The sequence below is a fragment of the Harpia harpyja genome, chromosome 8 (genome assembly GCF_026419915.1).
Source record: "Harpia harpyja isolate bHarHar1 chromosome 8, bHarHar1 primary haplotype, whole genome shotgun sequence".
Lineage (NCBI taxonomy): Eukaryota > Metazoa > Chordata > Aves > Accipitriformes > Accipitridae > Harpia > Harpia harpyja.
In genome coordinates this window covers 1,230,820-1,243,639 of record NC_068947.1, presented here as the reverse complement: position 1 = coordinate 1,243,639, position 12,820 = coordinate 1,230,820, and the positions used below count along the sequence as shown (strand labels likewise).

General features: G+C 35.2%; 1 protein-coding gene across 3 annotated transcripts in view; it reads left to right on the top strand.

Annotated features, from left to right (window-relative positions):
* RPS6KA3 (ribosomal protein S6 kinase A3) overlaps window positions 1-12,820 on the top strand; it is a 76,730-nt gene that overhangs the window by 57,583 nt on the left and 6,327 nt on the right. For 2 of the 3 annotated variants that reach the window (XM_052793860.1, XM_052793862.1), the window contains 6 exons: window positions 813-938; window positions 2,743-2,832; window positions 7,139-7,297; window positions 10,494-10,655; window positions 10,853-10,929; window positions 12,038-12,155. In XM_052793860.1, coding sequence (XP_052649820.1) covers window positions 813-938; window positions 2,743-2,832; window positions 7,139-7,297; window positions 10,494-10,655; window positions 10,853-10,929; window positions 12,038-12,155 — 732 coding nt within the window. The remainder of the gene's footprint in view (window positions 1-812; window positions 939-2,742; window positions 2,833-7,138; window positions 7,298-10,493; window positions 10,656-10,852; window positions 10,930-12,037; window positions 12,156-12,820) is intronic. The other variant, XM_052793861.1, reaches the window with a different exon arrangement.

The window sequence follows — 12,820 nt, the reverse complement described above, 5'->3', positions numbered from 1 at the left end:
ATTTCAAGGGTTTTTAGGTCCTTTCCTATTCTAAAGAAGCTGTCTGATTTGGTATACGCATCAGAATGACTTCTGGTCCTGAAGTCTTGCTAAAAGTTTCTGCAAACTTTTCTGTACTCCTTCTTTCCCACATAGTTTTGTGGATAAAATTCTTTCTCTTTGTATATAGTTTCCTTCTCTTGTAAAGGTCTGTTTCTCTGCTGCCTTTCCTCTGTGCCCCTCAACCGCTTCCTCACTCCTATTTCCTCTTTTCTGTGCTGCAGGATACCCAGATGGTTTCCTGCCAATGCTTTGCATCCTTTGCACAGACTCCTTATACTACAACACCATTTCCTTCCCTCACAGGAGTGAACACTTGTCCTTCTTTCAGCTTTTTATTTCTGTGAAAGGATTTTTGACTGCCATCCTGTGCAGTTTCCAGTTAATCTGATTCTATTCAGTATGGCTGAATTTTCCGGCTGGCATTCATCTATTCAGATAATAGAAACAGTGATGCTTTTTTACCATTATTTTATCATGTAGTCTTCTGATCTTCTTTGTTTTGGAGATTCTATCTTTAATATATCATTAACCAGAAAAGTCATGTTGTCAGTTTCTAAAATACAGTGTGCATTGTTTACAATGTGTCTAATATGTAATTTATCTCATACTAATATCAAACAGGTGGTGGTGGCTATTTAGACCACTTTGACTTACTACAGCCATCAGTTTAAAATTTGAAGCAAATCAGTAGGAATTAAAAAACTTATTTTTATTATAAAGATCAGATATATATTTAGAATATTCATCAATTGATAATGTTATTTTGGTAGCAGTTGCACAGGAACAGCATTCAGTTTACTGATGGATATGAAGTAAAGGAAGATATCGGAGTTGGGTCTTACTCTATCTGCAAGAGATGTATTCATAAAGCTTCAAACATGGAATATGCTGTAAAGGTAATTACTTTGTTATGAAACGCTGTTTTCAGGTTTTAGCATTGTAGACATTGTGCATCATTAATTTATTTGCCATAGAGAACATAGCAAATGAAGATCATTTTTCTAATATGAAAAGATTTTAGATGCAAATATGAATTATACTAATCAACCAAATAGAATGTTTACTGGCAGATATTTATATAGAATTGCTATGGGTTTTGTTATCTGTATGCTGGTTTGGGTGGTGAAAAGCAATCTTCAGTCTTTGAAACACCTATGTAATTACAGTAAAACTGATGGGAGTAACATGACTGCTTCTAGAAGGAAATGTACTATGAAAAGCTTACATGACTTTTCATCATTTTTTAAAAGTGTGATTGATTACTTTTTTTTAAACATAGTTATATATGGGGTTTTTGCTTCCAAAGTAGATTCGTAAATTGTCAGGTATTTAGGAGTTCATAATGGTGCTTAAGTCTGGTATACCTTCCAGAATAAACTTAAACTCTTTGTCTTTGCTTGCTAGTTTTTTAACAAGTTTTCTAATGTTTTTATCTTATTCTATCAGGCTTTCTAGCACTTCTTTGAAGGCATTAAATTCTTCGTTGAAATCAGTAGAGTTCCCAGAAGTGGAATGATAAGGTTTTTTTGTCTTTCTGTATAACACTGTGGGGCTGAATGGTTACTATGAAAGCAGGAGTATGGATCTGCAGACTTTAAAGCAGGGGGGAAGATTTAAATCCTGTACTATGAGGTGGTTCTCTTTTTGAATTGTTGAACAGTTTACTACTTAAATATGTAAAATGTGAACATAAATTAAGTATGTTTTGCTGTATCCTTGTATGCAGATTGTCTATTGGAAACCCTCCAATTTCAATTTGGTAGTTACATACTTGTCTTTATTCTGGTTCTGGCCAGGAACAGATTTGACTTCCATGCTTGCAATTTGAAGTAATTTCTTGAAACTGGAAGAAAGTAGTGGCATAGCTGTTAATTCTCTAAGCTGTAACATTTACTGTGAAGATTGCTTCACTTTTCTGTTGCCTCTGTTGTGACTTTTTTCCCTCAAGAAATCATGAAAAAAGAATGAGGTGATCAGTGTCCAATGTGTTAGAATGGTGCTGGTAGCAGTAAGAGCTTAAGGATGTCAAGAGGAAGAAGGGGTCAGGCAGAGATGGAGAAGACATTAGAGGAAATTCTGCAGTTCAGAAGGAGAGAAAAAAAGGAGAATAAGAATAATACTTTTTAAGCAGGGAAAAATAATATTTTGCTTGTTTGCACAGGGAGAACTTCGGAGCCTGATAGCAAGCCTCCAGAGATTCAAATGAACTTTCGTACTGGAATACTTGTCTGAATTAACTCTGAGAATTTTTTCCTTTTTCCTATTTTTGATTCCCTTACTCTCCTGCTTGGTCTTTTGCTGCACTAAGTATGTGTTTGAGATTAGCTTTGTGAAAATCAGTTCATTAGCGTTGCCAAACCAGTATCTCATGTCAGATTAGGAACTTCCTATTTTATTAAATGATGGTTGACTAAGTCTTATCTACTGAACAGCCTTGCATTATTTATCACAGCCTGAGGGATCAGATCACTTATCCTCCAAAATTGTTTTCAACTGAGAGATTTTTTTCCATGTTTTTCCAACGTTTTTTGCTTTGCCTTGCTGTTCCAATTTAACAAACTTTGTTTTGGTTATAATCCATGCCCTTTACCAACAACAATAAATATTGGTTATCTGTTTATGCTAGTAAGCACACCAAAGTGTTAGGCTATATAATATTCACCAAAAGAATTATGCCTATGTATCTATTTGCTCTTACAGATTATTGACAAGAGTAAAAGAGATCCAACAGAAGAGATCGAAATCCTACTGCGCTATGGACAGCATCCGAATATTATTACTCTAAAAGATGTAAGTAGTGTGTTAAAGACATCCTTTAGTGTATTATAATTGCATATCACTTTCTAATTTGAGAGATTACAAACTACATGTTTAGATTTATGTTCATGTTTTTCAGTATTTAAAAATAAAACAATGTCCTGATGCAATTTATTCAACAATATCCAATTTTTTACTGAGATGTCTCATTGTCATCTTTTAAAGATGCTCATGTTTTGGTACAACATAATCCTAAGCAGTCAAATAATTCGTCCTTCATAAGTCCTAGCACAGGAATAACTCATTTAATGTTGGCTGTATTTTTAAAGGAGCAAGCAAGTTTTTTGGTTGCTTAGTTAACTTTGAATCTACTTTTGTTTACATTAGTCAAAAGCAATTTTAAAGTACCTTATTATATAACTGAGGACTCACTGTTAGCACAATACCCAAAGTAATTTTCAGGGACAGTAATCAGTATTATTCAGTAGTGGACAAAATCTTTTCAGAGCCATGGTCATCACTTTTCGTTACCTAGTATCTTTATCTGGTCTTTGTATGGAAGGTTATCTAGCTAATTTTTCTTATATTATTTGCTCTGACCATGGAAACATTTTGAACACAAAAAGCAAACAGTAGCATAAGTTGGGAGGTAGAGGTTTTTCATAGTGAACAGTAGATTCTGATGATCTAACAGAAAAAGAAAATTGTCTTTCTCTCCTTGATTATGCATTAAAGAGGATTAAAAATTAAAAACGCATATGCTTAATGACTGACTTAGCCTGCAGGAAAGTATTCTGGTCCCCAAAACCAAACCTCAAGCAAAACAGCTAACCATTTCCAGGAAGCTGAGCTCAGCTGAAGGGAGATTCTCAAACATTTTGAAGTCATTAAAACAGTAGCGCATAACTACTGTGGAGATGAGTACTAGAGAACTCTGCCTAAAGTTCTTCTACTATAATCTGTCTTCACTTCATCAGTATCATGTAGTTTGGCCCTTTCTTGGGAGAACAAAATAAGTCAGATACACAAGGGAGCCCACCATGGAGCTTACCTTATTGCAAGCTAGATATCATAATTACAGTCCCACTTTCTGTTTGTTCTGCTTCACATGGTTGGACAGTAAAGCTACCTGAAAGCAACTGTGCTAACACTCAACCTGTATCGGTATTCACATTGCTTTTAGTGCTGCATGCGAGGTTTATGTGCTATTTTAATTAAATTATAGAGGTTATGTTATTTAATGAGGAAGACAAACATAAGGAATGTGAGTACTTACCTGAACTTTAGCATTAATAATAGTTCACACTGAGAGCAGCGAAACCCAGGCAGCTTTGAAAAGTTGCCACATATGCTGAATTATTTTACTTTGTAATTAATTCTTCATCATCAGTCATCTTCCAGCAGGAGCCATCTTTCATTCACACCAACAGTAATACACAAATACCAAAAGTAGACTACAAAAAAAAAAAGCCTTAAGTCCACAGAGGAAGAAAGATAGTAGGCTGTAGTTCTCACTTATTTCTACTTCAGATGAATTCCCCAAGCAGAGTTTATGGAAGTATGTCCAGTGTAAAGAAAGAGGTATAGGATTCATATGTAATAGAAACTTGTATAATATCTGCTACTGTAAGAATTTAACATTGATTTAAGTTTTCATTGTCCTAATACAGATGCATGGGGCAGATTGCTTGCATATCCCACAATATAGTGGTGTGCTATTACAGCTTTCAGAGGAAAGAATAAGGAGTACTTGGCCTTCAGGCCTCAAACTCATCAAGAGCACCATGTATTATTATACGAATAAAACTCAATGTTGATTTGACTCAATTTTTCTTCAGTTCCACACCAAAATCTAAAAGTTTCTATTTTGAAATGTCAAAATAAAATGTTTCGGCATTTAAGTGCATGTCTTTGGAAATTACTATTCTGCAAGAAATAATTTATTTCTTTTCTTGTATTTCAAGAATAAATGCAGTAATGTTTGAATTTAGCTTAGGATGGAAATTTTCATTCTTGCCCAACCTTTTTATGTAATTTACTTCTGAAGGTGTTTGGATTGAAACAATGGATATTCAAAAGACCAAATTCTTTCTGCAATGCACAGTCCTCTGGGGTTTTTCCTTCTGATTGTTATCAGTGGTCTTTTTCAGTTACACAGTATATAAACAAAAGAAGGAGCTATATTGTGCTAAATCAGATGTCGTCCTTATCCAATATCCTGCCTCTGACAGTGGCTGTTAGTGGATGCCTAGGAAACAGTGTAAGAATGGAGGAAGCACACAGCTTCCAACAGACCATTACCTAGAAACTTCCTGTGCCAGGCCATTATATGTATTTCACTCTTTTTTACCTATTAGTTACTGTTCTGTAACAGAACTTGTGTCCTGTTTTGAGTTATTTAAAGCATTGGCTGAAGAATCTTTTCAGAAGCATTTTAGAAACCTGAATACAATATATCCAGTCTCCCTGTCCAAGTGCTTATTTAGGAGTTAAAAAAACCTCCTAATATGTATGTGAAATCTTATTTCACTTTGCAAAACCCATGTTCTCTTTCTCCATTACATTATATTTTGTTCATGTGCCTACATCTGTTTCTGACTATAGTTTCTTCCAGTTTGCCTGGTAGAGAAGACATGATCTTTGACTGATCTTTGGCATGTGTAGGAGTTCATTTTAAGAACTACCATCACATTTATGATCTCAGCATAATACTGTTCACCTAACTGTGAAGACAACTTCCAACAGTATTTATTCAGTGCAAACAACTAAATTGATAATACCATTAAAGAAATCTGGGCAAGGGGAATGGTTTGTTTGGGGTGGGTTTGGGTTTTTTTGGCAGGCAGACAGGACCAGCAAGGGGTAGCAGGTAAAATAGTAACCAAATGCAAATTTTGCTTGAATGCCCCCTGCAGTACTGACATGTGTGTGGTCTCTCATGTCAAATGAAATAAGCTTATTTCCTCATGTTCTACCAGGATTAGAGGGAGCATGCCTATTAAAAAATATCTAAAATGCCTGTTTAGCATCTAGAATTAGATAATTCTGCTTCTTAATGCTGTGTAATATTTAAAGGCTTAATACAAACACATTCAGATGATCAGCCATTTATATTTCATGGGGGAAAATTTGCTGTTAAATGAGAACATAGAAACCCATCATGTATTCTTCTCCTTAAGATCATAAGCTTGTAAAGCTTGCGGAGTTATTTCTTTAACACTCTTCCTCTTTTTTTTTTTTATTTGGTGAGAAAATAAATCCTTTTAGTATAGTTAAGAGCACAAAAAATTCTAAGCTTAAAAGTTTAGTAGCCTGTATTTCCCAGATAGCTTAAGACAAAGAAATTGGGATGAAAACTCTTTTTTTAATTTAGCAGATATCTATTCCTAAATTTATTTTACTACAACTTGGATAATTGTTTCTACTTAAACACAAACTAGTTTTTATTTCACATGTATTATGGAACAGAACGATTCCAACATCACCATAAAAAATAGGTTGAAATAATAACAGGGAATGGAGTCTGTAAAAGGTTTTGCTAAAGCAGGAACCACTTTCTGGATTAAGTTAAAACCCCAAGAAAGTGCAACTGAAATGAAGTGCATAAGTATACCTTAAAATGTGTTTTCGTATAGTTCAGTCTGTAGTGCCCCCTGGTGATAATATAAATAATTCTCAACTGTTGTTTCCCTAGAAGATAAAACCCATGCAAAAATTAAGCCATTTTCCATAACTAGAAGTAAAGGCTAAAATATACATATTTTACAATTTTAGACTTTGGTATAGGCTTTATGTGCGGAGTAATGTATAAGTTGTAGGCCTTTGTCATAGCAGCTTTGTATGCATTAACTTCAGTGTTCACGGAGGCTATTTGAGATGAACATAGATTTATTTTTTTTCTTTTCTTTTTTGTCTGTTCAGTTGGAATGATCTCTGTTCATATTTGTAATTTGGTGCAATAATTGCTTCTAGAATTAGGTCTGGGTTTGCCTTAATTAGACTAGTTTCCATTTATTACTACTTCTTAACTTCTCCCATGTCTAATTTGTTTCAATAAAACTGTGTGGGGAAAACTACATGTTATTCATCATTTTTTGTCTTTAAACATTTACATGCCAGTATTTTAATGTTATTTCATTACTGTACTACCTCTTTGTAGAAGGTTTTGTGTTCATTTCTGAAGATGAACAATGTTTGGATAGTGTGTGGGGTGAGAAATATGGGAAAAATAATTGAACAGAACAGCTTGTGGACACACCTGCACTATCTCTGTGCATTTCACAGGAAGATAGCAGAGAATAAACATTTTGAAGTTTACCTCTTTATGTACTTTTTGCAGGTGTATGATGATGGAAAATATGTATATGTTGTAACAGAACTTATGAAAGGAGGAGAACTGCTGGATAAAATTCTTAGGCAAAAATTTTTCTCAGAACGAGAAGCTAGTGCTGTTCTGTTCACAATAACAAAAACAGTTGAATATCTCCATGCACAAGGGGTAAGTTTTCATCTTGGACAAAATGCTTGCAGATGTTAATATTCTTCTCTTTCAGAAGTATAAACTCATATTTTGAAGTGTTCTTCTGTGCGGTAATTAAGTAGTTTTTGGTTAATAATTACATTACAGCAGGAATTTGTATTGAAATCAAAACATTGCTCATCAGCTGTGTAGATGTCCAGGTAACAGAGGTGTTAAAACTGTTTCTGTTGTCCTGCATGCAGTCTGTCAGCAGCTCCATGAAATATGCAGGTAATGACTAATAGGATATGAGAGGAAGTAAGCCAGGAAGAAGTGCTAGGACCAGTGCTGTTGCTGAGCTATGGGACCTGCTATAATTCCAACCCCATCCTGTGATAGACCCTGAAAATTTATTTTCTGCCTCTCACACTTCGTAAATTCTTCAGCTTCTTGGTTTTGAAGAGCATGGTTTATGACTTGTAACTCCTGTGCCATAGAGTCAGGAAGTTGTAGTGGACTGTTAGGAGAAAGAAAATTAATGCTTCAGGAAATTAATTTGGAGACAGAGGAAGTAGTTCAAAGATAGAGAAGGCCAGTGTGACAATCACATGGCAAGAATGACAAGTCATTGCGTTTTTAAGTAAACAAGAAAAGGGGGATAGAGAAAAAGCAGACAGTAAGGGTGCAGGGAAAAAGTCAAGCTGCTAACACCTAGTGTTATTACCCAGGAAAAGATGCTTTGGAACACAGTACTCAAATTATTTTAAGAAACAAATAACAATTCAGCACACACTGTCATTTCTGGGAGCTATTATTCTAGAAAACTTAGGATTGAAGTTATCTGGTGTATCTTATTCTGTGATTCACCACTTTCTTCAATCACTTGCTCACATGTGGGTTTTTATTTGAGCCTGTGTGCACAGGTCTAGAATCCTTGGCTAGCAGCATCCATGGGAATTATGAATAAACCTCGATACCTTCTGTATGGAAATATAAATAATAGAATAACACAAATCATCACTTGGTTCCTTCTTACTACACGTGGCCAAAGAAGGCCCAGTGTCCGTGCATCAAGTGAGGGACTTTAGGGGCCTTTGTTTCTTTACTGTAGATCTCTGTAAGTATTGGCATTTTAACTTGCATTAGATCACATGCTCTTTGGAACTTTTAATTTTGGAAGTTTTGGGGTCTCCTTATGTTAAGTACACTTCCGCATGAAAGATGACCATATATATAAATAGTGAGCACTTCAGTAGTCTAATTTTTGTCTGGAAGACTCCTCCCTGTCTTCAGTGGATTTTTCTTCTGTAGCTCCTTTGGACACTGAAGGAGCTCATTTGAATATGGTATTAGGTAATACCTGTTTGACAGACTCTGAATCTGTGTGCAGTCTCCACAACCCTTCCCAGAAGGAGTTTCCTCCTGGGCATTCATAGGATACTTTTGAACTGAAAAATTAGCTAAGCAAGGAATGAAATCTTCCTCTTCAGGGTAAGCAATACTTCAAGCTCATAAACATTTTGATTGCTTAAGAATTAGCATTTGGATTTTAACTAGACTGTTACACTTACTCTTCCTCCTACTTGAGAATTGCTTCCCCTTCTTCCAAAAAAAAGTACAACTCAAGCAGACTGGTTCTGGAAACAGTCTGCCAAATCCCCAGCTCTGTGCTGCTTCTGTTGCCCACCTCTTCCTTTCTACCCCTTTTAGGATCTATTTCACAAAAAGCCTCACCAGCTAGAATAAAACTGTGGGTTTTTTCTTCTGCCTTTTGGATCAGTAAAGGACGTTTCATGCATTACTTAGAGAAAAAGGATTCTAATCTATCTAAACCACAAAAACTGAGGGCTATCAGGAGCTGCTTCTCTCATACACTGACATCTCAAGCCAGGATGTTCCCCTTAACATCTACTGTGCCAGCTCAAATTCTTTAGTGTCATTTGTATATTTCAGCTGACAAGGTGCTTCTTTCCATAATTTTAAGTATTTGTTTTGTTAAATTTGAGAATTGCAAAGTATTTGCATGCTGGAAAAGCCTCTACTAAATAGAATTACTGTGTTAAATGGCTTTACAATCTGCAGACCCTCTGCAGTCTTTTCCTCCTTGGTCTTCTGCTACTTACTCTCCTGAAACACTGCTAGCTTTCTGGAACAGTCCATAGAGCTTCTGATTCTGCACATCATTTACTTTCGGGAGTTTTGGGGTATCTTCTCATTCAATTGTGATTACCTTCTTGAAATATTTCGCCACAATCTTTTCCATTCAAATTTAACCATGAAAATCTGTGTTTAATATTGATCAAATACATAGCACAATCAGGAAGATAAAGGCCTTCATAGCAGGTCTATTTAAATATTTAAAAGAGGCAATTTAGATCCACTCTACTGTCTTACAGCAGTATATACCCTTTTCTTTACAGGGAGCAAAGACTCTAGAGGCTTTAGGCTAATTTGTCTTGTGAAGAAAATATGACAGGTCATCCGATTTCGAAGACTGTCCTTGCACATTCCAGGTTTTATTAAGGCTTGTTATAACATAGCTTCAAATAAGATCAGATTCATTCTACCAGAACTTTGGCAGCTTCTACAGTTTTTGTCAAGCATTTTACATCTCAAGCACCTACAAAACAGCCACTTGGGAACCAGTACAGGGGTTTTTTTGACTTGCCAGTCCATTAGGAGAATACCTCTTTGACGTTTTGTTATTTTTTGGCAGAACTGTATTAAAATTCCTCCTTAATCAGGCCTTAAATGTTTGCACTGAGATTAATTCAGATTATCTGAATGAAGAGAATGAATATAGAGGGTTACTCCAGCAGTAACTAGCATGTGGTTACGTAGCACGGTGGCAGATCAGCAGCTGTGGACATCTGTGAGTCCAAAAGATATTACTAGCCAAAGGTTCTGATTTAAAGAGCCTCATAGGTATGCATGTTAAAATAGGAAATACTTATATTCACCCATTAGAACAAGACATCTGGAACTGTCTGTACAAATAAATTAGGGGGGAGTAGGATGTCTGGAGGGGGCTTTATAGTTAGGGTTTCCAAGTCAGAATTGTAGTACTCTAGACACCACTGAGCATCAGAATACCGCAGCTGATATTAGAAGCAGGAAATCTGGAAACTGATTGCTGATGGGAGATTTGAAATTAAGTAGCAGAGTTGATAATTATAACATAAAGCCTTTCATATGTTTAGCCTATTGTATTTAGTGGTTTGTTTTATTTTTTTAGGTTGTTCATAGAGACCTGAAGCCTAGCAATATTCTTTATGTTGATGAATCTGGTAATCCAGAATCAATTCGAATTTGTGATTTTGGTTTTGCAAAACAACTACGAGCAGAAAATGGTCTTCTGATGACTCCATGTTACACAGCAAATTTTGTTGCACCAGAGGTAAATACCAGGATAGCTTATATGCCTTGATTTGTTTTTATGGGATTTTTTTTGCTAGTTAGATATTTGTTTCATTCTTGTGTAACAAGTGAAATCACTTTGTAAACAGTAAAAATTTGAAATCTCTGTATTTTTATGGCATAATCAAAGCATTTCTAAGCATTTTTTTTTTCAGAAAATATATTTGTCTCCCTCAGGTTTTAAAGAGGCAAGGTTATGATGCTGCATGTGACATATGGAGCCTTGGTGTTCTACTTTATACCATGCTTACTGGGTAAGGGTAATTTTAGTTTGCTTTGCTGTGGAATGGCAAACCAATATAAACAAAAAGAATAATAAATGTGGGCCCACTGTTGAAGATGTTTCTATCAAGGCACTGATTAATCTCAACTTTGGCTTCAGTGGGGGTAGAATATGCTTTGCCTTTAGTAGAATCCAAGTTTGCAGGAACTGATGTGAAAAATTCTTGGCTTCTTATGTCTTATTTATTTTAGGTGTTTAATTTCTGCTTTTTGGTGATTTAGGAGTAAGGATTGGTTGTTTCATGTGAAAGTTAGCTGATTAAGCAGCATATATATTGAAGGAAATACATGTTGTAAATATAATTGCAATGTATTGAAGCATGATTGTGTGCAAAATTCAGCCACTGGATAGTTTGAAGTGATGCAGTTAGGATATGATAAGTGCAATAGAAATGCATTTTTGTATGCAACAGAAATGAATTGTATAAAAGACAATGACTAATAAATTCAACTATAGTTCCACAAGTTCAAAAGATAGTTGCTATTGCACCTGCCAAATAGATTATCTTTTTACGCTGGATTATTCAGATTGCCACTTTGGTTAAGAGTTAATATCATCAGAGACATTTCAGCATTTTAAAATAAATAAGTGACAAACATACCTGTTTTTAAAGATACCTCTTTTTTGGTTGTGGATATTCTGGTAGCAGCAAGAATGCTTACAGTGAAGCAAGGAAAATTGCTGCACCTTCCTTCCTCTAGTATCAAAACAGCATTTATTCTTTTTCAGACTCATCATAGAGTCTTCACATTTAATTTTCTATCAGCTTGTTTTATTACTTCACTAAAATAGGAAGGCTTAAGGAATATTTTCTGTAATTCAGGAACCACCAGTACTTAGACTGCTGTAGGAAAAATCTGGTTTTCAGACCCGATATAGAGGGAATACATACAGTAAGAACAGATCTGTAGTCAGTGCTGTGCATTTTCCTGTGTTAAGAATAATTTCTTTTTACAGCTGTTTGACTATCTGTTGCCTATAATTATGTTGAAGTCACTGAATGTTATGATCAGATTTATAATAACTATTGAGGTCCAGGTTATGGAAGTTATTAACATTGAAATTGTTTGGTTAACTAGCTACACTCCTTTTGCAAATGGTCCTGATGATACCCCAGAGGAGATTTTGGCCCGAATAGGTAGTGGAAAGTTCTCTCTCAGCGGTGGTTATTGGAATACCGTTTCAGATACAGCTAAGGCAAGTATATTTGCTATGTCCTTTGGGGAATGAGAAATGGATTGCAATTGTAACATGGTGCTTGTAATGTATATGTTAGATCATATATGATGGGGTAAGTTCCACCCACTGTTATTTTAAAATACTGATCTGATCCTTTATGTGCCTAGAAGTTTGTTTCCTATTTATGATCCTTTTGTGTTTCAAGAGTCACTTGCAAGTAGGAAGAAAAACAGGTGTGCCTTACACTGTAGTAGTTAACAACTGTCCTTAGAAACATAGCGTATTTTATCAGTATTCACACACATGAGCAATCATCCATGATGAGAAATGCTGTAATAAAACTTCATGTAGAAGCGTGACATTCAAAAATCATACAGATAGTCTAAATCAGGATAATGAAAATATTGCAATAGTTACTGTATGCTCCACTGATTCAGGCTAGAAAAAGAAAGAGTTTTTCACATTTTTCTGTTTGGGTCATTTCTTCAGAGTTACCCAAGACAATTTCTCATTGTCTTTCATTAGGATTTGAGCAGTTTATTATTTTAAGTACTTTAAGAACTTTTGGTCCTTAAGGATGTCATATCTACTTAAAAAAATAAAATAAAAAACACTGAAGTATTATACTTTCTTTTTACTGTGTTTGTACAAAGGAATTTTAGACAACTTTTTTTTGGAGAAGT